This window comes from Hyla sarda, chromosome 1 (assembly GCF_029499605.1).
Source record: "Hyla sarda isolate aHylSar1 chromosome 1, aHylSar1.hap1, whole genome shotgun sequence".
Classification (NCBI taxonomy): domain Eukaryota; kingdom Metazoa; phylum Chordata; class Amphibia; order Anura; family Hylidae; genus Hyla; species Hyla sarda.
Window position 1 is genome coordinate 290,278,472 of NC_079189.1, and position 23,785 is coordinate 290,302,256.

Here is a 23,785-nt window from a genome sequence, read left to right on the forward strand (position 1 = left end):
TCTCTAGGCCAGAGCGAGCACAGAGATCGGGGACATGATAAAGGACATATCCTGCTGCTGGTTGTCTGAAGGGGAAGGAGGGGTGGAGGCTGTAGAGTATTGTTCCCTTGATCTCTCTAGGCCAGAGCGAGCACAGAGATCGGGGACATGATAAAGGACATATTCTGCTGCTGGTTATCTGAAGGGGAAGGAGGGGTGGAGGCTGTAGAGTATTGTTCCCTTGATCTCTCTAGGCCAGAGCGAGCACAGAGATCGGGGACATGATAAAGGACATATTCTGCTGCTGGTTGTCTGAAGGGGAAGGAGGGGTGGAGGCTGTAGAGTATTGTTCCCTTGATCTCTCTAGGCCAGAGCGAGCACAGAGATCGGGGACATGATAAAGGACATATTCTGCTGCTGGTTATCTGAAGGGGAAGGAGGGGTGGAGGCTGTAGAGTATTGTTCCCTTGATCTCTCTAGGCCAGAGCGAGCACAGAGATCGGGGACATGATAAAGGACATATTCTGCTGCTGGTTATCTGAAGGGGAAGGAGGGGTGGAGGCTGTTGAGTATTGTTCCCCTGATCTCTCTAGGCCAGAGCGAGCACAGAGATCGGGGACATGATAAAGGACATATCCTGCTGCTGGTTGTCTGAAGGGGAAGGAGGGGTGGAGGCTGTAGGGAATTGCTCCCCTGATCTCTCTAGGCCAGAGCGAGCACAGAGATCTGGGACATGATAAAGGACATATTCTGCTGCTGGTTATCTGAAGGGGAAGGAGGGGTGGAGGCTGTAGAGTATTGTTCCCTTGATCTCTCTAGGCCAGAGCGAGCACAGAGATCGGGGACATGATAAAGGACATATCCTGCTGCTGGTTGTCTGAAGGGGAAGGAGGGGTGGAGGCTGTAGAGTATTGTTCCCCTGATCTCTCTAGGCCAGAGCGAGCACAGAGATCGGGGACATGATAAAGGACATATTCTGCTGCTGGTTGTCTGAAGGGGAAGGAGGGGTGGAGGCTGTAGAGTATTGTTCCCTTGATCTCTCTAGGCCAGAGCGAGCACAGAGATCGGGGACATGATAAAGGACATATCCTGCTGCTGGTTGTCTGAAGGGGAAGGAGGGGTGGAGGCTGTAGGGAATTGCTCCCCTGATCTCTCTAGGCCAGAGCGAGCACAGAGATCGGGGACATGATAAAGGACATATTCTGCTGCTGGTTATCTGAAGGGGAAGGAGGGGTGGAGGCTGTAGAGTATTGTTCCCTTGATCTCTCTAGGCCAGAGCGAGCACAGAGATCGGGGACATGATAAAGGACATATTCTGCTGCTGGTTATCTGAAGGGGAAGGAGGGGTGGAGGCTGTAGAGTATTGTTCCCTTGATCTCTCTAGGCCAGAGCGAGCACAGAGATCGGGGACATGATAAAGGACATATTCTGCTGCTGGTTATCTGAAGGGGAAGGAGGGGTGGAGGCTGTAGAGTATTGTTCCCTTGATCTCTCTAGGCCAGAGCGAGCACAGAGATCGGGGACATGATAAAGGACATATTCTGCTGCTGGTTGTCTGAAGGGGAAGGAGGGGTGGAGGCTGTAGAGTATTGTTCCCTTGATCTCTCTAGGCCAGAGCGAGCACAGAGATCGGGGACATGATAAAGGACATATTCTGCTGCTGGTTGTCTGAAGGGGAAGGAGGGGTGGAGGCTGTAGAGTATTGTTCCCCTGATCTCTCTAGGCCAGAGCGAGCACAGAGATCGGGGACATGATAAAGGACATATCCTGCTGCTGGTTGTCTGAAGGGGAAGGAGGGGTGGAGGCTGTAGGGAATTGCTCCCCTGATCTCTCTAGGCCAGAGCGAGCACAGAGATCGGGGACATGATAAAGGACATATTCTGCTGCTGGTTATCTGAAGGGGAAGGAGGGGTGGAGGCTGTAGAGTATTGTTCCCTTGATCTCTCTAGGCCAGAGCGAGCACAGAGATCGGGGACATGATAAAGGACATATTCTGCTGCTGGTTATCTGAAGGGGAAGGAGGGGTGGAGGCTGTAGAGTATTGTTCCCTTGATCTCTCTAGGCCAGAGCGAGCACAGAGATCGGGGACATTATAAAGGACATATTCTGCTGCTGGTTATCTGAAGGGGAAGGAGGGGTGGAGGCTGTAGAGTATTGTTCCCTTGATCTCTCTAGGCCAGAGCGAGCACAGAGATCGGGGACATGATAAAGGACATATTCTGCTGCTGGTTGTCTGAAGGGGAAGGAGGGGTGGAGGCTGTAGAGTATTGTTCCCTTGATCTCTCTAGGCCAGAGCGAGCACAGAGATCGGGGACATGATAAAGGACATATTCTGCTGCTGGTTGTCTGAAGGGGAAGGAGGGGTGGAGGCTGTAGGGAATTGTTCCCTTGATCTCTCTAGGCCAGAGCGAGCACAGAGATCGGGGACATGATAAAGGACATATTCTGCTGCTGGTTGTCTGAAGGGGAAGGAGGGGTGGAGGCTGTAGAGTATTGTTCCCCTGATCTCTCTAGGCCAGAGCGAGCACAGAGATCGGGGACATGATAAAGGACATATTCTGCTGCTGGTTATCTGAAGGGGAAGGAGGGGTGGAGGCTGTAGAGTATTGTTCCCCTGATCTCTCTAGGCCAGAGCGAGCACAGAGATCGGGGACATGATAAAGGACATATTCTGCTGCTGGTTGTCTGAAGGGGAAGGAGGGGTGGAGGCTGTAGGGAATTGTTCCCTTGATCTCTCTAGGCCAGAGCGAGCACAGAGATCGGGGACATGATAAAGGACATATTCTGCTGCTGGTTGTCTGAAGGGGAAGGAGGGGTGGAGGCTGTAGAGTATTGTTCCCCTGATCTCTCTAGGCCAGAGCGAGCACAGAGATCGGGGACATGATAAAGGACATATTCTGCTGCTGGTTGTCTGAAGGGGAAGGAGGGGTGGAGGCTGTAGAGTATTGTTCCCCTGATCTCTCTAGGCCAGAGCGAGCACAGAGATCGGGGACATGATAAAGGACATATTCTGCTGCTGGTTATCTGAAGGGGAAGGAGGGGTGGAGGCTGTAGAGTATTGTTCCCTTGATCTCTCTAGGCCAGAGCGAGCACAGAGATCGGGGACATGATAAAGGACATATTCTGCTGCTGGTTATCTGAAGGGGAAGGAGGGGTGGAGGCTGTAGAGTATTGTTCCCCTGATCTCTCTAAGCCAGAGCGAGCACAGAGATCGGGGACATGATAAAGGACATATTCTGCTGCTGGTTATCTGAAGGGGAAGGAGGGGTGGAGGCTGTAGAGTATTGTTCCCTTGATCTCTCTAGGCCAGAGCGAGCACAGAGATCGGGGACATGATAAAGGACATATTCTGCTGCTGGTTGTCTGAAGGGGAAGGAGGGGTGGAGGCTGTAGAGTATTGTTCCCTTGATCTCTCTAGGCCAGAGCGAGCACAGAGATCGGGGACATGATAAAGGACATATTCTGCTGCTGGTTGTCTGAAGGGGAAGGAGGGGTGGAGGCTGTAGAGTATTGTTCCCCTGATCTCTCTAGGCCAGAGCGAGCACAGAGATCGGGGACATGATAAAGGACATATTCTGCTGCTGGTTATCTGAAGGGGAAGGAGGGGTGGAGGCTGTAGAGTATTGTTCCCTTGATCTCTCTAGGCCAGAGCGAGCACAGAGATCGGGGACATGATAAAGGACATATTCTGCTGCTGGTTATCTGAAGGGGAAGGAGGGGTGGAGGCTGTAGAGTATTGTTCCCTTGATCTCTCTAGGCCAGAGCGAGCACAGAGATCGGGGACATGATAAAGGACATATCCTGCTGCTGGTTGTCTGAAGGGGAAGGAGGGGTGGAGGCTGTAGGGAATTGCTCCCCTGATCTCTCTAGGCCAGAGCGAGCACAGAGATCGGGGACATGATAAAGGACATATTCTGCTGCTGGTTATCTGAAGGGGAAGGAGGGGTGGAGGCTGTAGAGTATTGTTCCCTTGATCTCTCTAGGCCAGAGCGAGCACAGAGATCGGGGACATGATAAAGGACATATTCTGCTGCTGGTTATCTGAAGGGGAAGGAGGGGTGGAGGCTGTAGAGTATTGTTCCCTTGATCTCTCTAGGCCAGAGCGAGCACAGAGATCGGGGACATGATAAAGGACATATTCTGCTGCTGGTTGTCTGAAGGGGAAGGAGGGGTGGAGGCTGTAGAGTATTGTTCCCTTGATCTCTCTAGGCCAGAGCGAGCACAGAGATCGGGGACATGATAAAGGACATATTCTGCTGCTGGTTATCTGAAGGGGAAGGAGGGGTGGAGGCTGTAGAGTATTGTTCCCTTGATCTCTCTAGGCCAGAGCGAGCACAGAGATCGGGGACATGATAAAGGACATATTCTGCTGCTGGTTATCTGAAGGGGAAGGAGGGGTGGAGGCTGTAGAGTATTGTTCCCTTGATCTCTCTAGGCCAGAGCGAGCACAGAGATCGGGGACATGATAAAGGACATATTCTGCTGCTGGTTATCTGAAGGGGAAGGAGGGGTGGAGGCTGTAGAGTATTGTTCCCTTGATCTCTCTAGGCCAGAGCGAGCACAGAGATCGGGGACATGATAAAGGACATATTCTGCTGCTGGTTGTCTGAAGGGGAAGGAGGGGTGGAGGCTGTAGAGTATTGTTCCCTTGATCTCTCTAGGCCAGAGCGAGCACAGAGATCGGGGACATGATAAAGGACATATTCTGCTGCTGGTTGTCTGAAGGGGAAGGAGGGGTGGAGGCTGTAGAGTATTGTTCCCCTGATCTCTCTAGGTCAGAGCGAGCACAGAGATCGGGGACATGATAAAGGACATATCCTGCTGCTGGTTGTCTGAAGGGGAAGGAGGGGTGGAGGCTGTAGGGAATTGCTCCCCTGATCTCTCTAGGCCAGAGCGAGCACAGAAATCGGGGACATGATAAAGGACATATTCTGCTGCTGGTTATCTGAAGGGGAAGGAGGGGTGGAGGCTGTAGAGTATTGTTCCCTTGATCTCTCTAGGCCAGAGCGAGCACAGAGATCGGGGACATGATAAAGGACATATTCTGCTGCTGGTTATCTGAAGGGGAAGGAGGGGTGGAGGCTGTAGAGTATTGTTCCCTTGATCTCTCTAGGCCAGAGCGAGCACAGAGATCGGGGACATGATAAAGGACATATTCTGCTGCTGGTTGTCTGAAGGGGAAGGAGGGGTGGAGGCTGTAGAGTATTGTTCCCTTGATCTCTCTAGGCCAGAGCGAGCACAGAGATCGGGGACATGATAAAGGACATATTCTGCTGCTGGTTGTCTGAAGGGGAAGGAGGGGTGGAGGCTGTAGAGTATTGTTCCCCTGATCTCTCTAGGCCAGAGCGAGCACAGAGATCGGGGACATGATAAAGGACATATTCTGCTGCTGGTTATCTGAAGGGGAAGGAGGGGTGGAGGCTGTAGAGTATTGTTCCCTTGATCTCTCTAGGCCAGAGCGAGCACAGAGATCGGGGACATGATAAAGGACATATCCTGCTGCTGGTTATCTGAAGGGGAAGTAGGGGTGGAGGCTGTAGAGTATTGTTCCCCTGATCTCTCTAGGCCAGAGCGAGCACAGAGATCGGGGACATGATAAAGGACATATCCTGCTGCTGGTTGTCTGAAGGGGAAGGAGGGGTGGAGGCTGTAGAGTATTGTTCCCTTGATCTCTCTAGGCCAGAGCGAGCACAGAGATCGGGGACATGATAAAGGACATATTCTGCTGCTGGTTATCTGAAGGGGAAGTAGGGGTGGAGGCTGTAGAGTATTGTTCCCCTGATCTCTCTAGGCCAGAGCGAGCACAGAGATCGGGGACATGATAAAGGACATATCCTGCTGCTGGTTGTCTGAAGGGGAAGGAGGGGTGGAGGCTGTAGAGTATTGTTCCCTTGATCTCTCTAGGCCAGAGCGAGCACAGAGATCGGGGACATGATAAAGGACATATTCTGCTGCTGGTTATCTGAAGGGGAAGGAGGGGTGGAGGCTGTAGAGTATTGTTCCCTTGATCTCTCTAGGCCAGAGCGAGCACAGAGATCGGGGACATGATAAAGGACATATTCTGCTGCTGGTTATCTGAAGGGGAAGGAGGGGTGGAGGCTGTAGAGTATTGTTCCCTTGATCTCTCTAGGCCAGAGCGAGCACAGAGATCGGGGACATGATAAAGGACATATTCTGCTGCTGGTTGTCTGAAGGGGAAGGAGGGGTGGAGGCTGTAGAGTATTGTTCCCCTGATCTCTCTAGGCCAGAGCGAGCACAGAGATCGGGGACATGATAAAGGACATATTCTGCTGCTGGTTGTCTGAAGGGGAAGGAGGGGTGGAGGCTGTAGGGAATTGCTCCCCTGATCTCTCTAGGCCAGAGCGAGCACAGAGATCGGGGACATGATAAAGGACATATTCTGCTGCTGGTTATCTGAAGGGGAAGGAGGGGTGGAGGCTGTAGAGTATTGTTCCCCTGATCTCTCTAGGCCAGAGCGAGCACAGAGATCGGGGACATGATAAAGGACATATTCTGCTGCTGGTTATCTGAAGGGGAAGGAGGGGTGGAGGCTGTAGAGTATTGTTCCCCTGATCTCTCTAGGCCAGAGCGAGCACAGAGATCGGGGACATGATAAAGGACATATTCTGCTGCTGGTTATCTGAAGGGGAAGGAGGGGTGGAGGCTGTAGAGTATTGTTCCCCTGATCTCTCTAGGCCAGAGCGAGCACAGAGATCGGGGACATGATAAAGGACATATTCTGCTGCTGGTTGTCTGAAGGGGAAGGAGGCTGTAGGGAATTGCTCCCCTGATCTGTCCACTCAGAGCTTCATGCTGTGGGCAACACCCTTCATTCATGTGGAGAGCAGGGGTGCCGGGCAGGATCCCCTGCGATCTTACACTTATTCCCTATTCTGCAGATAGGGGATACGTTTTTTATACTGGATGACTTCTTTAACAATAAATATGGTTAAATCAGAGTACAGTTGGGACTAGGGCTGCAGCTATTATTTTAATAATCAAATTAGTTGTCGATTATTTCATGGATTAATCGGAAAAAATTAAAAATGCCAAAAAAAGGGGTTCAGCTGATTCTACTTGAAAAATTATGTACAATGGCCATATTAAAAGTTTCTAGCATGTAATATGACCAAACAGAAGCAATTTTGGAGTTTTTTCTTTTCTTTTTTTTTTTTATGTTTACGTCGGTTGCTATACAGGGTCATTATTAATAATCCTGTACAGAAACCAGCGTAAATTTGATACTGCTGCATGGGTAACTTTCTGAACTATTAAAATGAATTGTTAATGATTTACTAATATTTAACTTTAATAATTCAGACAGTTAGCCATGCGGCAGTATCAGATATGTAAAAAAAAAAAAAATGTAAACTTTTTTGTATAGTAATAGGAAAAGGGGGAGCTAATTTTTATTGGTGGAGCGGTTTATTTAATTTTTTTTTTTTAACTTTCTTTTATATAGCACTCCTATAGACATGGAGGTATGTGCAGACTGCAGAGCATTGCACCCGACTCATGTCTGTAGTACTACAAACACTAGGACGCAATTCTCTACACATACTACCATGTGTATAGCAGTGTATATGTACTACATACACACTGCTTTACCCATGGGGGTATATGCAGAGAATTGCATCCTAGTGTTTGTACTACAGGCACAAGGGTGCAATGTTCTGCACATACCCCTATGGGTAAAGCGGTGTGCACTGGACACACTTTATTAGGTAGGGCCATTATATTTCCCCCTCTGATGCCCCCTGTGTCATTATATTCTCTCCCCTTTGATGTCCCCTCTTTCATTATATTCCCCCCCCCCCTCTGATGCCCTGTGTCATTATACCCCTCCTCTGATGCCCCATGTCATGATATTTCAGCCCAACCCCCTCCCCTCTCCTGCACCACATTATTACCAAACCTCCCCTCCTCTCTGATCCCCTGCTACCTGCACTCCGCCCACATGTGTGCTCCGGCAGGCTCAGGGGCTTTGCGGTCATTGTTGGTACTGGACCACATCCTTGGTCTGGACGGAGATGCGCGTGATGAGTGACGATGTCGTCCTGCGCGGCTCGCTATAGGCTGCAGTGCACAGCTGCAGCCTATAGGAGTTTAGTTACAAGGCAAAACCGATTGCCCCGTTATATGTGAATTCCTCAGGCATTTGGCCCTGCTTGCCTGAAGAATTCACCTGCCCAGCACCCGAAACTGCATGTCCCGGGCGTCGGGCGATACAATTTCCACAGTGACTCACCGTCACCGAGGCTGCTGAGGGATTTTCGGGACTCACGCCTGACCACAGCAACCTCCTGGCTGCAGACAACGAATCGGGCGATTATTCAATAACAGGATTCGTCCACAACGAATGCTGTTATCGAATTTAATCGATTTTATCGATTAATCGTTGCAGCTCTAGTTTCTACAATATTATGCAAAAAAAAAAAAAAAAGAAGCTATATTATATTTGAGGCAACATTAAGGAGTACATATCTTGTGACCTTTTCCAGACGTACAGAAGCACAGAATACGCAAGGTTGTTGTCTGAAGAAAACTTCTCGATTTGGGAACATGATGTCATGTGCCAGCTGAGTCAGTAAGGCTGAGGTGAGACACTGCTGCGGCTGCTGATTGGATGAGTGGGCATATGAAGTCACGCCAACAAACACAAAAGCGTCAGACAGCGGGGAACGGAGCGACAGCACACACAAAAAATGGTACCCACCTTTGCTGGCAATAAATGATTATTCCACATTCAAGAGACATACTCTGGTAGACATGCCACTCCTTCTATGAGCTTTATGCTTCAGTCACATCTTTAAAAAATAAATAAATAAAAAAAAGTGTTAGGTATTAGTATATAGAATGCCTTTAATCTCTTCCCCCATTGCACTGTACATTTACAACAATGGTGGGTGGCAGTGCCTACACGGTACTCTAAATGGTGCATACAGCATGATGCAATGGCTGGGGTCATAGCTAAAGCATGCCATATATATTATATTATATATATCTGTAAACCAAATGCTTGTTTGTCTGAGATGAGCGAACTTACAGTAATTTGATTCGTGACAAACTTCTCGGCTCGGCAGTTGCTGACTTCAGCCTGCATAAATGAGTTCAGCTTTCAGGTGCTCCGGTGGGCTGGAAAAGGTGGATACTGTCCTAGGAGAGAGTCTCCAGCCCACCGAGCACCTGAAAGCTGAACTCATTTATACAGGCTAAAGTCAGCAACTGCCGAGCAGAGTAGTTTGTGACAAATCAAATTACTGTAACTTCGCTCATCTCTATCTGACAGCAATCTCTTCCGACCCCCCTCATACATGTGCACACTTGGCAGAATGTGTTATGGTTTCTGGAAGAAAGCAGACATCTTTATCTTATCCTGCACAATGACTTAAAGGGGTACTCCGGTGAAAACCTTTTTTCTTTTAAATCAACTGGTGGCCGAAAGTTAAACATATTTGTAAATTACTTAAATTAAAAAATCTTAATCCTTCCAGTACTTATTAGCTGCTGAATGCTACAGAGGAAATTCCTTTCTTTTTGGAACACTGATGACATCACGAGCACAGTGCTCTCTGCTGACATCTCTGTCCATTTTAGCAACCATGCATAGCAGATGTACGCTAAGGGCAGCATGGTGGCTCAGTAGTTAGCACTGCTGCCTTGCAGTGCTGGGGACTTGGGTTCAAATCCCACTAACAATAAATAAAGCGTTATTATTATTATAATAACATCAGTAAAGAGCACTGTGCTCGTGATGTCATCAGAGAGCATTCCAAAAAGAAAAGAATTTCCTCTGTAGTATTCAGTAGCTAATAAGTACAGGAAGGATTAAGATTTTTTAATAGAAGTAATTTACAAATATGTTTAACTTTCTGCCACCAGTTGATTTAAAAGAAAAAAGGTTTTCACCGGAGTACCCCTTTAACTAAAGGTAGAATAGCCCCACAAGATGGTGTTAAAGAGAGGCTAGTTATGGCATCAGTAATACTTATTTGGTCACTACAATTTCAACAAACATTACATCAAAGAGGAAGCAGAGATATGGAATTCCTATCGCCCGACACCCGGGACATGCAGTTCCAGGCGCAGGGCAGGCGCAGCGTGATCGCGGAGGGGCGATCCACTATAGAGGTAGCCAGAGGTCTTACCTCTGCTTCCCTGGTGTCTGTGGCTCTGTCATTGATAGATCCTGGCTGGACTTGGCTCTATCAATGGATCACAAAGGACACAGATCAATGGAGTTCAATAGAACTCTATTGGTTTGTATGAGGAATCTAACGATTAAAAGTCTTATAAAGTGTAAAACAAAACAAAAAAAAGTTTTAAAAGTTTAAAAGACACACATTAACCCCTTCCATGTTAAAAGTTCAAATCACCCCCTTTTCCTATATAAAAACATGTAAACATAATAATAATAATTTTTAGTATCGCTGCGTGCATAATTGTACGAACTATTAAAATATAACATTATGCATCCCATACAGTAAATTACGTAAGTGTAAAAAAAAAAAATATACCAAACCACAGAATTGCAATTTTTATAATATCCCAGAAAAAAGCGATTAAAAAGTCAGATCAATACCAAAATGGTACCGATACAAAAAAACAGATTATGGCGCAAAATAAGCCCTCATACAGTCTGGTATGCGGAAAGAAAAAAAAAAAGCTATAGGGGTCAAAAGATGGCAATTAAAAACATTCGAAAAACATGACGGAAACTATACAAATCTGATATTGCTGTAATGAGGCGACCTAAAGTATCAAAATAACATGTTAGCTCCACCACAAGGTAAATGGCATAGAAAAGAAAACCACCAAATTTGCTAAATTATCTTTTTGCTATTTCAATTTCACTTCACCGATTATATATATATATATATATATATATATATATATATATATATTATTTTTTTTTGTCCCTTGTTCAGAGAATATGTTATTGAAAAATGAAAAGGTATCATTATAGTAGGTAGTTATGGCTACTATAGGGTGAGGAGGAAAAAATGAGAGAGGAAAAGCGAAAATTGGCCGGGACAAGTAGATTTTGCTCCGTTTTAGTCCCGTGGAAAAGTAGTTTTTTGTATTACATTTCACACCCCTGAGGAAGGCAGGGGGGGATTTGTCATACTGCTGCTCAGCGAATGACTGGCACACTGCAGCTCAGAGAAAGGATCACACTGCGGGGGCACTGGAGGTAAGTAGAGGTTTTTGTTTATTGCTATATCCCACACAATGGGCATAGTTCTAATGAGCTGCGTAAAATGCTGAAGGAAACATGCAGTTGGCTGCACATCACACCTGGAGCAACACTATGGCTGGAATTCCACTTTTTTTTCTTTTTTTTAAACGTCATTAAACGCCAAGAAAAATGCCAATTGTGTCGCATGGCTTTTTTTGGGCCAAAAAATGCTGCAGCCAGATGTTAGCTGTAAATCAATGGAAAAACACAACTCTTTTTCCACTTTGCTTTTTTCAGTTTGTTTTTTTTTTTAATCCTTTTGGTGTTTTTTCACTCTTTTTCAACTTCTTGGCGGTTTTGCAAAATCGCAGCATGTTGAGCCTATGGTGTTTTTCTCCCTGAAATTGTGGCGTTTTTCTCCCATAGAAGTCTATAGGAGTAAAAAAAACGCCAAGAAAACCACCATGTGGGTTTTAACTTTGACATTTTTGCAGGCGATTATTATTATTTTTTGGACTTTAGAGATCCAAAAGCGATGGAGATACCTTTTTTTAATAAAATTTCGTAGGGTAAAGATAGGGTGTAATTTTTACCGAAAATTGTACTGCGTAGAAACGGAAGCCACCAAAAGTTACAAAATGGTGTTTTTTCTTAAATTTTTTCCGAACAATGATTTTTTTTTCTGTTTCGTCGTAAACTTTGGGTAAAATGACTGATGTCATTTCAAAGTAGAATTGGTGGTGCAAAAAATAAGCCATCATATGTATGTTTAGGTGCAAAATTGATAGAGTTATGATTTTTTAAAGGTAAGGAGGAAAAAATGAAAGTGCAAAAAAAATAATCTACAGAGATCGGTGGCACGGCCGCACTTTGCAGCTCCTCAGCCTGGCAAAGTACTCCTCTGTGATGTGAAGATCTCTTCACATCTCAGATTCATATTTGCCTATCAGAGTGGTGATTGGCCGGATGGTTCCAGCCAATCACAAATCTCAGCGGCATATACGAATCTGTAATGTGAAGAGAACTTCACATCACAGACTACAGTGCCAGGCAGGGAAGTGGAGAAGTGTGGCCGTGCTGCCGGCTTCTGTAGATTATATAGGAGGATCGCAACGGGTGTCAGGAGTGACACTCGCTGCAGTCTGTGTATTCATGCAGGTACTACAGCTCCATGTTGGGAGCAGTAGTACCTGTAGTAAGGGACAGATCACAGTGGGTGTCACTCCTGACACCCATTGCGATCGTCCTTTAGATTGCTGAGATGTGGAGCGGCTCTCTTCTGCACCATCCGGCCAATCACTGTTTTGAGCGGCAAATATGAATCAGTGATGAGAATTTCCGGCCTGGAGTACAGAGCAGAGATGCGGAGCGCTGTAGAGAGCCGCTTCGCACCTCAGCAATATAAAGGACGATTTCAACGGGTGTCCCAGGGCGATCTGTGTATTAGTACAGGTACTACTACTCCCAGCATTAAACAGTCTGTTCCATGCTGGAAGTAATAGTACCTAAATAATGAATAAAATAAAGAGAATAAAGTTTTTTTTTTTAAAGTAAAAAACACACACCTAATTAAAATACATTATTAATAAAAAGTTTCACAAAATGAATTTAAAAAATATATTATTTTTACAATTACATGGCCCCTTTATCCATTTTTTATATTGTCGGCTACATTTTTATGTTTCTGCTCGCTCACATAAATTGGTCCCTGCTTAAAAATATACTAACATTTTGTTCTAAAAAAAATGTTTTGTTAACTACAATTGTTTCCATCCCTACTGCAGGGAAACTGCCAAAGGGGCCATAAATGCAGTTTCCACACAAAGGCAAAAAACGCCAGAAAAACGCCATAACCCAGGAAAATGTGTTGGCGTTTTTTCTTGCGAATTTATATATATTTTTTTTTTACAAGAAAAAAAAACAAGTGTAAACTTAGCCTTATGGTCGGCCATTGACTATGATCCATAGAAGCTTTTCTGCCTGCTTGATTTAGTGATCAACTGGGGTCATGCCCCTGTCAGACAGCCATGGATGGCATATCCTAATATCTACAGTATATGTGATGAATCACACTACCGTTATGCCCCGTCATAACGGGCAATAACAGGTCTCGATGGATCCCATTATAGTCAATGGGGTCCGTCGGGCGCTGCTATTTTCAGAGAGAATAGCGGGAGAAAAAGACTGTGCAAGCAGCACTAGGCTGCGTTCACACGGCCGTCTAGACCCGTTCCATTCTTCCCCCGTCAAAATTAAAAACGGACTTAAAAAATAAACGGACAATAACGGATGCAAACGGATGTTATCCATTTGTATCCGTTTTCGTTCAGTTAATAAACAAAAAATAAAAAAAATTCTGTTCTGAGCATGCTCAAAAGTAAAAAACGGATCAAAAAATGGATTGAAAAAACGGACATTAAAGGCTCATCCGTTTTCCATAGACTTTAATGGTAAATTTACTGTATCCATTTTTTCTTCCGTTTTTTGGACGGAAGGCAAAATAGTGCATGTGCCGTTTTTTCTGCCATCAAAAAAAAAACTGGAAATGAGTGCAGATTGGATTGTAAAAAAATCCCATTGACATGAATGGGATTTTTTTTTAAACGTTTTGAATCTGTTTACAACCTGCAAAAAAGGAAACAAAACGGGGGATAAAGAAAACGGGGACAGACGGCCGTGTGAACGCTCTCTATTTTTTCTCCCGCTATTCGCGATCCTAAAATAACGGGCTTCACACTTCCGGAAACAAACGGCAAAGCCCAGATGGCTGAAGACTTGGGGTACAGCACTAGGGGGATCTCTGGCGGTTCTATAGGCAACGCGTGCATGCTGACTCACAGTTCCATGCAGCAGCGAGAGACGGGGCCCCATCCTGGAAATTGCATGGAGGGCCCCTGAGGTGGAACCCCAGTGATCAGACATTTATCCCCTAAATTCAAAGGGGCTGGAATACCCCTTTAAAATATGCACTGGTAGACTATACTGTCTTCACTAAGCTGCTAGTCAACAAATTTGTTATATACAGTGACCCCCCACCCCCCCGACCTACGATGGCCCCGACATATAATAATTTCAACATGCGATGGGCTCTCAGAGGCCATCGTATGTTGAAGGTAGCATCAACATAAGATGCTTTTGTATGTCGGGGCCATCGCATAAACGGCTATCCGGCAGCGCAGACTGCTTCAGCTGCCACCGGATAGCCGTTTACGGTGCCCCGTGTAGTCCGCTGACGATCACTTACCTGTCCTCGGGGCTCCGGCTCGACAGCGATGGACGGCGACATCCCGGGCAGCGGTGACGGTCCGGAGTAGCCAACGGCTGTCCGGGCATCCTGGGTGTTGTAGTTTTGCAACATCTGGAGGCCCGCAGGTTGTAGACCACTGTCCTATACTTTACATTGCACGGATCCCTCAACATACGATGGTTTCAACAAACGATGGTCCATTTGGAACGGATTACCATCGTATGTTGAGGGACCACTGTATGTGATGGCCCTTATATTGTTTATGCCATAACCGTTGCGTTCTACCGTGACTTCCCAAACTTAAGTGCAACTTTACCGCAAAATGTGAAAAGGGCCTAAATAATGATCCAGTATAATATTTTTAAACAAAACTATAACTACTCCAAGAAGCTAGTAGCAGCTCTATACAGTATTATAGATTAGATCCAGGTTTCCTATCACTTCTCTACAGCAGTGTTTACCATCCAGGGTGCAAAACTACAACTCCCAGCATGCCCGGACAGCCAAAGGCTGTCCGGGCGTGCTGGGAGTTGTAGTTTTGCAACAGCTGGAGGCACCATGGTTGTGAAACACTGGACTACATGAAGTGATCTTGTGAAGGAACTAGATCACATCTCCATAATCCCCCCCATCACTTGTGACCTCTAGGTTCCAATCACTTGAGGCACCTGGCTGGACGATCCTAGATGTCATAGCTTATCCACATGGGTATAAAGTGCTAGTGAGTAGAATACAGCGGCCATAGCCCTGAAACTGCTGACAGAACAGCGCAACTGTACAACCGGACGGATCGCGACACACACCTCCAATACATACTGACTACGGGAGCGGATACCGCACACACGCACCGTACTGGCTGTCAGCTCGCTGAGGGTCGCCAGACACATCGCCCGACACCGCCCTACGAATGACGACATAAAGCCCCGCCCGTCACCGCAAGACCCGAGGCCAGGGCGTGGTTTTCTTATTCTATCTATTCAACCTACCATTCACGGCCCAATGAGATAGGAGCGGGTTCACCGCCTCGTGATTGGCTCGCTGAAGGTGGGCGGAGTCTAAGAAGTGGAGGTAAGGGGAATGCTGGGAGTTCCCGCCAGAATGTGAGCCTTTTCTCCGCGGGCGGGAGTTTTCTCGTTGCCGTGCTGTTGGTGAAGTGATTTGTACACGTGACATGTTGTGGAGGCTGCATGGAAGAGCTTGGTTTACAAGGCTGTAGGAAGTGTCCTCTGAGGAAGTCCAAGTGCACAGGGTTATAGGCTGGTTGTGTCACTTTGTATCAGAAGATTGTATGAGATTTAACCCCTTGAGAACACAACCAGCTTTAAGTTTGACATTTTGTTCCTTCTCGCTTTTATGTTTTCATGTACAGAGCCATCTGGGGCTTGGCTTTTGCACAGTTTAAATGATCTAAAATGTGTGGCACAACAATTTTTTTTACTTTTTTTATTTTTTTATTTTTTTGAAGGGGGGGATTGAAAATACAATTTTGCAACTTTGGATAGGGCAGTGTATATAGATATGTGTGTGTGTGTATATATATATATATATATATATATATAAATATATATATATATTACACATATTTTTTTTTTTTTTAGTCAGTACGATTTACATTTTATTCTGTGGGTCAGTACAATTGTAATGATTCCCGTGTTTATCTTTTACTGTTCTCCCTATACGCTACTGTATATAAGGGCTTATTTGTAGACATGCTTTGTAGACTTTTATTCCATGGTTATTCCCCCCCCCCCCCTTTTTTCTGGCATGCGATCTGACCACACACAAAAAAAAAAAATCAGCACCACTTTTTTTTATTTTTATATTTTTTTATTCTTACATTCACTGCATGGAATGCTTGGATGAGGTCTTTAAAAGTTCACACATGGTGGTAGCAAATGTGTATTAATTTTTTTTTTTGGGGGGGGGTCCTTTTTGTTTATTGGGGAGGAGGTTATTCACACAGGGGACTATTTACTTCAATGTTATTGCGATACTCTTTAGTGCTGCCACAGCTATATAAACCCCCCAAAAACTGCTACAGTATTGTCCCATACGTTGTGGATGTATTGCAGCTCGTGTCATGTGCGTATACATGCAGGAAGCGGCCACTGAGGTCAGTAGTGAAGGGGCTCCAGCGTCACATGCGGCATCACCACAGAAGCTCTGGTGGAGACACTGAAGCGTTGGCGGCAAAGTCGGGTGGTTATTGGAGTTTTTTCATCTTATTTCTCTGCTCTTCTGGTTCTAAAAGGGTTTTCATAATGCTGAATGATAATGTGGGCAGTGGAACGTCCTCAAAAGGGGAAGACGCAGGAAAGAGGATGTGACCATATGACTGCTGTTTGGTGGGTGGAAGGAGAGTTTCTGGTCACATAACTGTTTTAAAAGTAGTAAAGCAAAATAGCTTGATAAATTGAGTATCAATGTGGTTGTACTTATACAGAGAATAAGGCCCCTTTCACACTACAAAATTACTCCGTTTTAAAGATCCATACAAAGTTCAGTCTGAAAATCAGCTGTAAAACGGCAGTTAGAAAATCCCATTATAGTCTATGGGATTTTTCTAATAGCCGTTTTAACCCTTTATTAATAAAGGCCGTTATTTTGTGACGGAAGATAGTAACAGGAGAAATAGTGCATGCACTATTTCTCCCGTTACGATCTTCTCTCACAAAATAACTGGCTAGAACTGGTTAATACAACTATTAGAAAAATCCTATAGACCAGTGGTTCTTAACCTTGTTGGAGGTACTGAACCCCACCGGTTTCATATGCACATTCACCAAACCCTTCTTAATTGGAAAAATAAAATGATTGGGGTAGCTGCATAGGGATAGGGTTAAAAAAAGATTATAGGCACAGATAAACAAATATTGAATACAGGCAGTGGCGATTCAGTGTAAGGATAGGGTTAACTATGTACTAGACACAGTTAGCCAGGCATTGAGTGAAGTCAGTGGTGGTTCAGTGTGCCTACCTGTTCCCGTGGCGTCCGTGCGTTCATGCTTTCCGCTTGTCAGAGGGACCGTCTGGCTGAGCCTGTTTAAGACGCCGCGGGACCGGAAGTGTGTCACGGGAGGCCGTGCCAGAAGTGGTGCGTTCCAGCGTGGGACACATGCAGGCGATCGCATAGGAGCGGAGCCACAAAGGATAGGAGGTTTCCTTCACAGTAGGGTAAAACAGTACTCTGAGATCTGTTAGGTGGGACATGATCACCTTCAGCCAATGATGGACAAGCGGGGCGTGTCATCACGATTCATATGAGTCGGGTGTGTGTCTTGACCTCCGCCAAACCCACAAGACTAATTCGCCGAACCCCTGGGGTTCGATTGAATCCTGGTTAAGAACCACTGCTATAGACTATAATGGGATTTCTAACTGCCGTTTTACAGCTGATTTTCAGACGGAACTTCGCACGGATCTTTAAAACGGAGTAATTTTGTAGTGTGAAAGAAGCCTAAAGAGAATATGCTGGATTTGCCATAAAGCGCATACAATTTAGGTTTTGTTGTACAAAAAAATAATTTATTCAAGAAGACCTAAGTAGTTCATGACTTTTATGCACAATAGAAAAGTGGTGTGACACTATGCAATAAAAATAATTTATGTTTAATCGATGTTTGCACATGCGGGAATGCTGTACGGTGCGTCCCACATGTTGCAAACAGCAGCTGCAAGATAAAAGGTAGATTGCGTATTGTGTACCACAATCGACCCGATCTCTCTCTAATTGTAATTCTTTTGTTGGTCTGAAATGACTTGAACTGCTGGTGTACAAAATGAAACACCTTCAAATGCAGTCTCCCCTTTAAAAACATTTGTGAAAGAATGGGTCATTTTAAAGAGCTCCCAGATCTTCCATGTAGAAGTCACCAATGCTCTAGCATATTAGCTGCAGAGTTCCAAACCTCATCTGGCATTGCAGTCAGCACAAAAACTGTGCTGGGAGCTTCATGGCATGGGTTTCCATTACCAACATGCATATCTTTCATCACCAAGCACAATGGCAAGTGTTGGATGGACTGGGGTAAAGTACTGCTTATAGCACTTTCTAGTAGTAGAAACATGTTCTATGGAGTAAGGAATCGTGCTTTTCTATCTGGCAGTCTGATGGATGACTTTCAGTTGGGAGAATTCCACAGTTATGTTACCAGTCTGACTGTGTGGTGTGAATTGTAAAGCTTGGAGAAGGAGGGATAATGCTATAGTCAAGAAATCTTTGTACCAGCACATTTTAGACCATTATATGCTGTAAAAGCTTTGTTGGAAAAGTTTGGGAGCAGCCCTTTTATGTTTCAGTATAACTGTGTCCCATTGCACAAAGCAAGGACCATAAAGGTATGTGTGATGTTAAAGGAGTAGTCCAGTCCTGAAAAAGCGTATATCCTATTCTATGGCTAGGGGATAAGTTTCAGATCGCGAGGGTCCAACCACTGGGGCCCCCTGCGATCTCCCATACGGGGCCACAGCTCGCTAGCCAAAGAGCGCTCGTCGAACACTGCACAAAGCAGCGGTTGACACCCCCCTCAATACAGTGCTATGGCAGATCCGGAGATTGCCGAAGGCAGCGCTCCGGCTCTCCTATAGAGTTGTATTGTCCTATACATAGCACTGAACAGGATTAGCAATCGAATGATTGCTATAAATAGTCCCCTACAGGGTCTATTAAAGTGTAAAAAAATAAATAAATACATAAAAAAAGTGAAAAACCCCCTCCCCCCCAATAAAAACGTAAATTGTCCCATTTTCCCTATTTCACCCCCAAAAAGTGTTTAAAAAAATATTTTATACATATTTGGTATTTCTGCGTGCGTAAATATCTGAACTATTAAAATAAAATGTTAATGATACCGCACGCAGGCTTCCCTTCCTTCCTTCCTTCCTTCACCACCATGATTCACAGGCGCAGAGGCCGGAGCAGGAGATTTAAAAAATAAATAAATTGCCTGCTGGAGCCTGCGGAACCCCCGGCATTTCTCAACAGAACCTCAAGGTTCTGGGAAACCCCGGTTGGGAATCCCTGGTGTGGGTGAACAGAGACTGATGATGGGTCAGTGAGTTAAATACCTACCTATAGCCGAGAGCTGTGGCCCTCTGAAGATACTCTTCTATCACTGCTGAAGTGCGCACAGAAGGCAGGCCCTCTGGGTGAATCTGAATATTCATTGGCGCTGGTCACATGAGCACCCAGTAAGCGCAAGCGCTCGTGACCGGAGCCAATGAATATTCAGTCACTCAGCAGGCCTGCCTCCTGTGCGCAATTCAGCGGGTATAGAAGAGGATCTTCGGGGGGAAACTGCTCCAGACTACAGGTAGGTATTTAACTCATTGACCCCTCATCGGTCTTCTATTCACCCACACTATAACCCAGTGTATTGGGTTTAGTGTGGTGAACAGGATGACTGTTATACCTTAATAAAAAGCGATCAAAAAGTCACATCAAAACAGAAATGATACAGATAAAAACTACAGATCTACCAAAAAAAATACAAAAGTTATAGTGGTCAGAAAAGGACCATTTTATGCATACCAATTTTTATTAAAACATTTTTTTTTATAAATTGGGTATCATTTGTATCACATTGACCTACAGAATAAAGTTAATGTGTCATTTTTACCATAATGTGCACTGCATAAGAATCAACCCCAACCCTCCACCCCCCCCAAAAAAAAAAAAAAAAATTTGCTTATGAATATCTGCTCACAAATAATTTTGGTTTTGTAGTACATTTTATGGTAAAATGAAAGATCTTATTAGGGTACCTTTTACACATACAGGATCTGCTGCATATTTTGAGCAGCTTATTTTGCTACCCATTAACTTCAATGGGTAGCAAAATCAACTTCAGAAAATATCCAGCAGATCCTGTATGTTTAAACATACCCTTACGAAGTAAAATTGGTGGGGTAAAAAAAAAGCCCTCACATTAGTCTGTAGGTGAAAAAACAAGTGTTGTGGATTTTAAAAGGGCAGGAGGAAAAAAATAAATAAATTGGTTATATCCTTTATCGTATTAATATGTATTGTCTATCTATCGCTATATTCATATGCTCCCTGATTACTTATATTCTGTGCATTGATAACTACACCCTATGCTCAGTACTGTGTTCTCTGGAGCGATGACCCATAGGAAACGCCCATGATATTTTGATACTAATGATTTGACTGATTTGAGATATGGCACTGTTTTGTCCTTTTTTGTTTTGACAGTTATGGGTGTTGTATTGGTTTGCATCGCCTCGGTCCTTATTAGGATTACTTATACTCAGGACTCAAGTCCTGCAGGAACGCGTGGGAACTGAGTTCCTGCACTTTTCTTATAGCAAGAACACTGTTCCCATTAGCAGGAGTCCTGCAGGACCTGCCCTTCAGTGGAAGAGTTCCCACACTTTTTACCCAGGACTTGACCCCTGCTTATACTCTTCTTTTCCCCCTACACCCTGTTTCCCTCCCTCTCAATTACCTTGCCCTACCCCCTTAAAGGGGTACTCCCCTGAAAACTTTTTTTTTTTAAATCAACTGGTGCCAGAAAGTTAAACAGATCTGTAAATTACTTCTATTAAAAAATCTTAATCCTTCCGGTATTAGCTGCTCTATCCTCCACTGGAAGTTTAAAAAAAAAATTTTTTTTCCTTTTCTGTCTAACCACAGTGCTCTCTGCTGACACCTCTGTCAGAAACTGTCTGGAGCAGGATAGGTTTGCTATGGGGATTTGCTCCTACTCTGGACAATTCCTAAAATGGACAGAGGTGTCGGAGTACTGTGGTCAGACAAAGTAAATTTAAAGAAAAAAAAGCTTCCTCTGTAGCATACAGCAGATAAGAACTGGAAGGATTACGATTGTTAACTTGAATGAATTTACAAATCTGTTTAACTTTCTGGCATCAGTTAAATTATTTTAAAAAAAGTTTTCCAGGAGAGTACCCTTTTAAAAGAAAAATGCCACAGTTAAGGCAGCTGGACTTGTATACTGACAGTTATGGATGGAGTAAGATTTGTTATGATGATTCTAATATCTATGCATCACTTTTCTGACTGTCAATGTTTACCATCCTTTTGTTTTATTCCTGCTTTTATACAATAAAAACATATTTAAAAAAAAAGTATTGGGGCGATATTATGAACTACACTAACTTTACAGCCCCTGTAGCATAGTCAAATAAAAAAAATTCTGAAATACCCCTTTAAGGGTGCATTCTAAGTTGAAAACCTGCTGTGAGTTTAAAAGGGGCGGGCTGTCCGCTGCAGATTTTCTGCCGTGGAAAATCTGTTGCAGACCCTGTTGGGGTCTGCAGCGAAATTTCAACAGCAAAGATTCTTTGTGGCAAGCAAAGGGAAAGAGCTACACGTAAGGAAACGTGTGGATCAACCACTACAGAAAGAAGAAAAGACAAAAATAGGAAAACTGGCAACATCTAGAAATTATATACCTGATTCTTTATTGGTATTCACATGGTGTGAGTCTGATTTTAATTAATTTGTTTTCTACGTACACTTTTAAACCAGGTGTGTCAATTATTTCCTGGGATGCCTTTTCACAAGCCTTCCATTGGTTAGTGCATGTTTTTAAACTTTTAGCATCTTTATTCCCATACATTGACTAAGGGTGCATTGATCTCTCACGTTGCAAATCCAGTATCCAGAAATGGCATGTCCTTTTTTTTTTTTTTTTTTTTTTTTTTTTTAAAACCATTTTGAAAACTGGTCTACTGAATATTTTTCTTTTCTTCAATACGGTTCAAACACACTGACTACGGTCAGTTCACTAAAATCAATGGGGTATGGTGTGGATACTACAGGTGGCTAATTTGAAATTATCCCGCAGTATCGGCAATCTGAAATGTGTATGCACCTGAACAGCGTACAAACACGAAATGACTATATTGAAAGTTAAATATAGAAACAAATGGGTATGTGTAGCTCAGTATAGGTATACTAGCCCGAGGTTAAATGGTTTAAGATTTTATTTGTCATGGTTTTAACAATGAATGTTGGAGACACTCAAACTGAAACTCTAAGTTATTGGCAGTGGTCTCACTGGCTTTCATGCACCACACCCTGCACTGGTTTTAAGCATTTGGTCCTGGATCTCTGCAAGGACCATAGTGAGGTGTACCTTTATTTAGTTCTGTTCCACTGCACCATAGAAACTCTGGTTGTATTTGAAAATGATTAAAATATTTTTGACAGACATTCCTTATAGCTTAGCTGAGTCTTATAATTCAGTGCAACCAGGTACACAAATGGGGAGGATAAGTTATGCCTTAGCCCTTTTAGCATTATCGGCTTATCGACAAGGTAATTACCGATGCCCAAAATCGTGATCATCGGCCGATAATATCGGCCATAACGATAATCGGTCGATCCCTAACTGTTATGTCACTCAGTACCTCATCCTGATCATGTACATGTCATTTTTATGTCTCTATCACCCATGTCTTTTCCATCTATCCAAAGGGAGGGGGGGGGGGGGAGTGTCCTTCTTGCCTTCACTGTGATGACTTCTCCTCTCCCACATTTTGCTGACTAAATGCTCTGGTGAGCCTGGTAGCCCTGCTCTGTAACCCTTTCCTCTCTGGAGTTATAGTGTGTGTGTATGTACAGTGATCCCCCGACTTATGATGGCCCGACATATGATCATTTCAACATATGATGGCTTCTCAGAGCCCATCGTATGTTGAAGGCAGCCTCGACATATGATGCTGCTGTGTGTCGGGGCCATCATACAAACGGCTATCTGACAGCACTGACAACTTCAGCAACTGACAGTTGTTTAATGTGCCCCGTGTGTCCCGTTCTGCCTCCTGTTACTCACATGCTGTCCTGCTAACTCATACAGGCTTCCACTGTGAGCTCCGTGTAAGCCCCCCCCCCCCCCCCAGTGCAGCCATAGCCAATAGCCTGCAGCATCTTGCTGCAGACATCCAATGAGCTGCTCCCTTTCCTATAGAGCTGTAGTCGGCAGGATCGTAATGGAGGACATTCTGTCCCCCCTGAAGGTATTTAAAGAACTGTACAGTACTGTATGCGATGTCACACATCACATACAATACATATACACACACAATACACCCCATACATCAATGTTTCCCTATCAGTGTGCCTCCAGCTGTTGCAAAACTATAACTCCCAGCATGCCCAGACAGTAAATGGCTGTACATGCATGCTGGGAGTTGTAGTTGTGCAACAGCTGGAGGCACCCTGGTTTGTTAAACACTCCCCATACACTCCACATACAATGGTCATCCCAGAACCAATTGGCAGTTTCCCATAGAGAGATGTATTCAACATACAATGGTTCCGAGGCCCCAGAACCAGTTACCATTTTTACATAGACATACGTACTCGACATATGATGGTTTCAACAATGGTTCTCCTG

The 23,785-nt window shown here is 44.6% G+C and overlaps 1 protein-coding gene across 16 annotated transcripts in view; it reads right to left on the minus strand.

Moving 5' to 3' along the window:
- PWWP3A (PWWP domain containing 3A, DNA repair factor) overlaps nt 1-15,541 on the minus strand; it is a 93,741-nt gene extending 78,200 nt beyond the window's left edge. For 5 of the 16 annotated variants that reach the window (XM_056516976.1, XM_056516967.1, XM_056517022.1 and 2 more), the window contains exons 1-2: nt 15,074-15,211; nt 8,696-8,786 (exon numbers count right to left, since the gene is read on the minus strand). In XM_056516976.1, coding sequence (XP_056372951.1) covers nt 8,696-8,736 — 41 coding nt within the window. In that variant the 5' untranslated portion in view covers nt 8,737-8,786; nt 15,074-15,211. The other 11 variants (XM_056516996.1, XM_056516938.1, XM_056516986.1 and 8 more) reach the window with 9 other exon arrangements.
- Nucleotides 15,542-23,785: the final 8,244 nt, after the last annotated feature.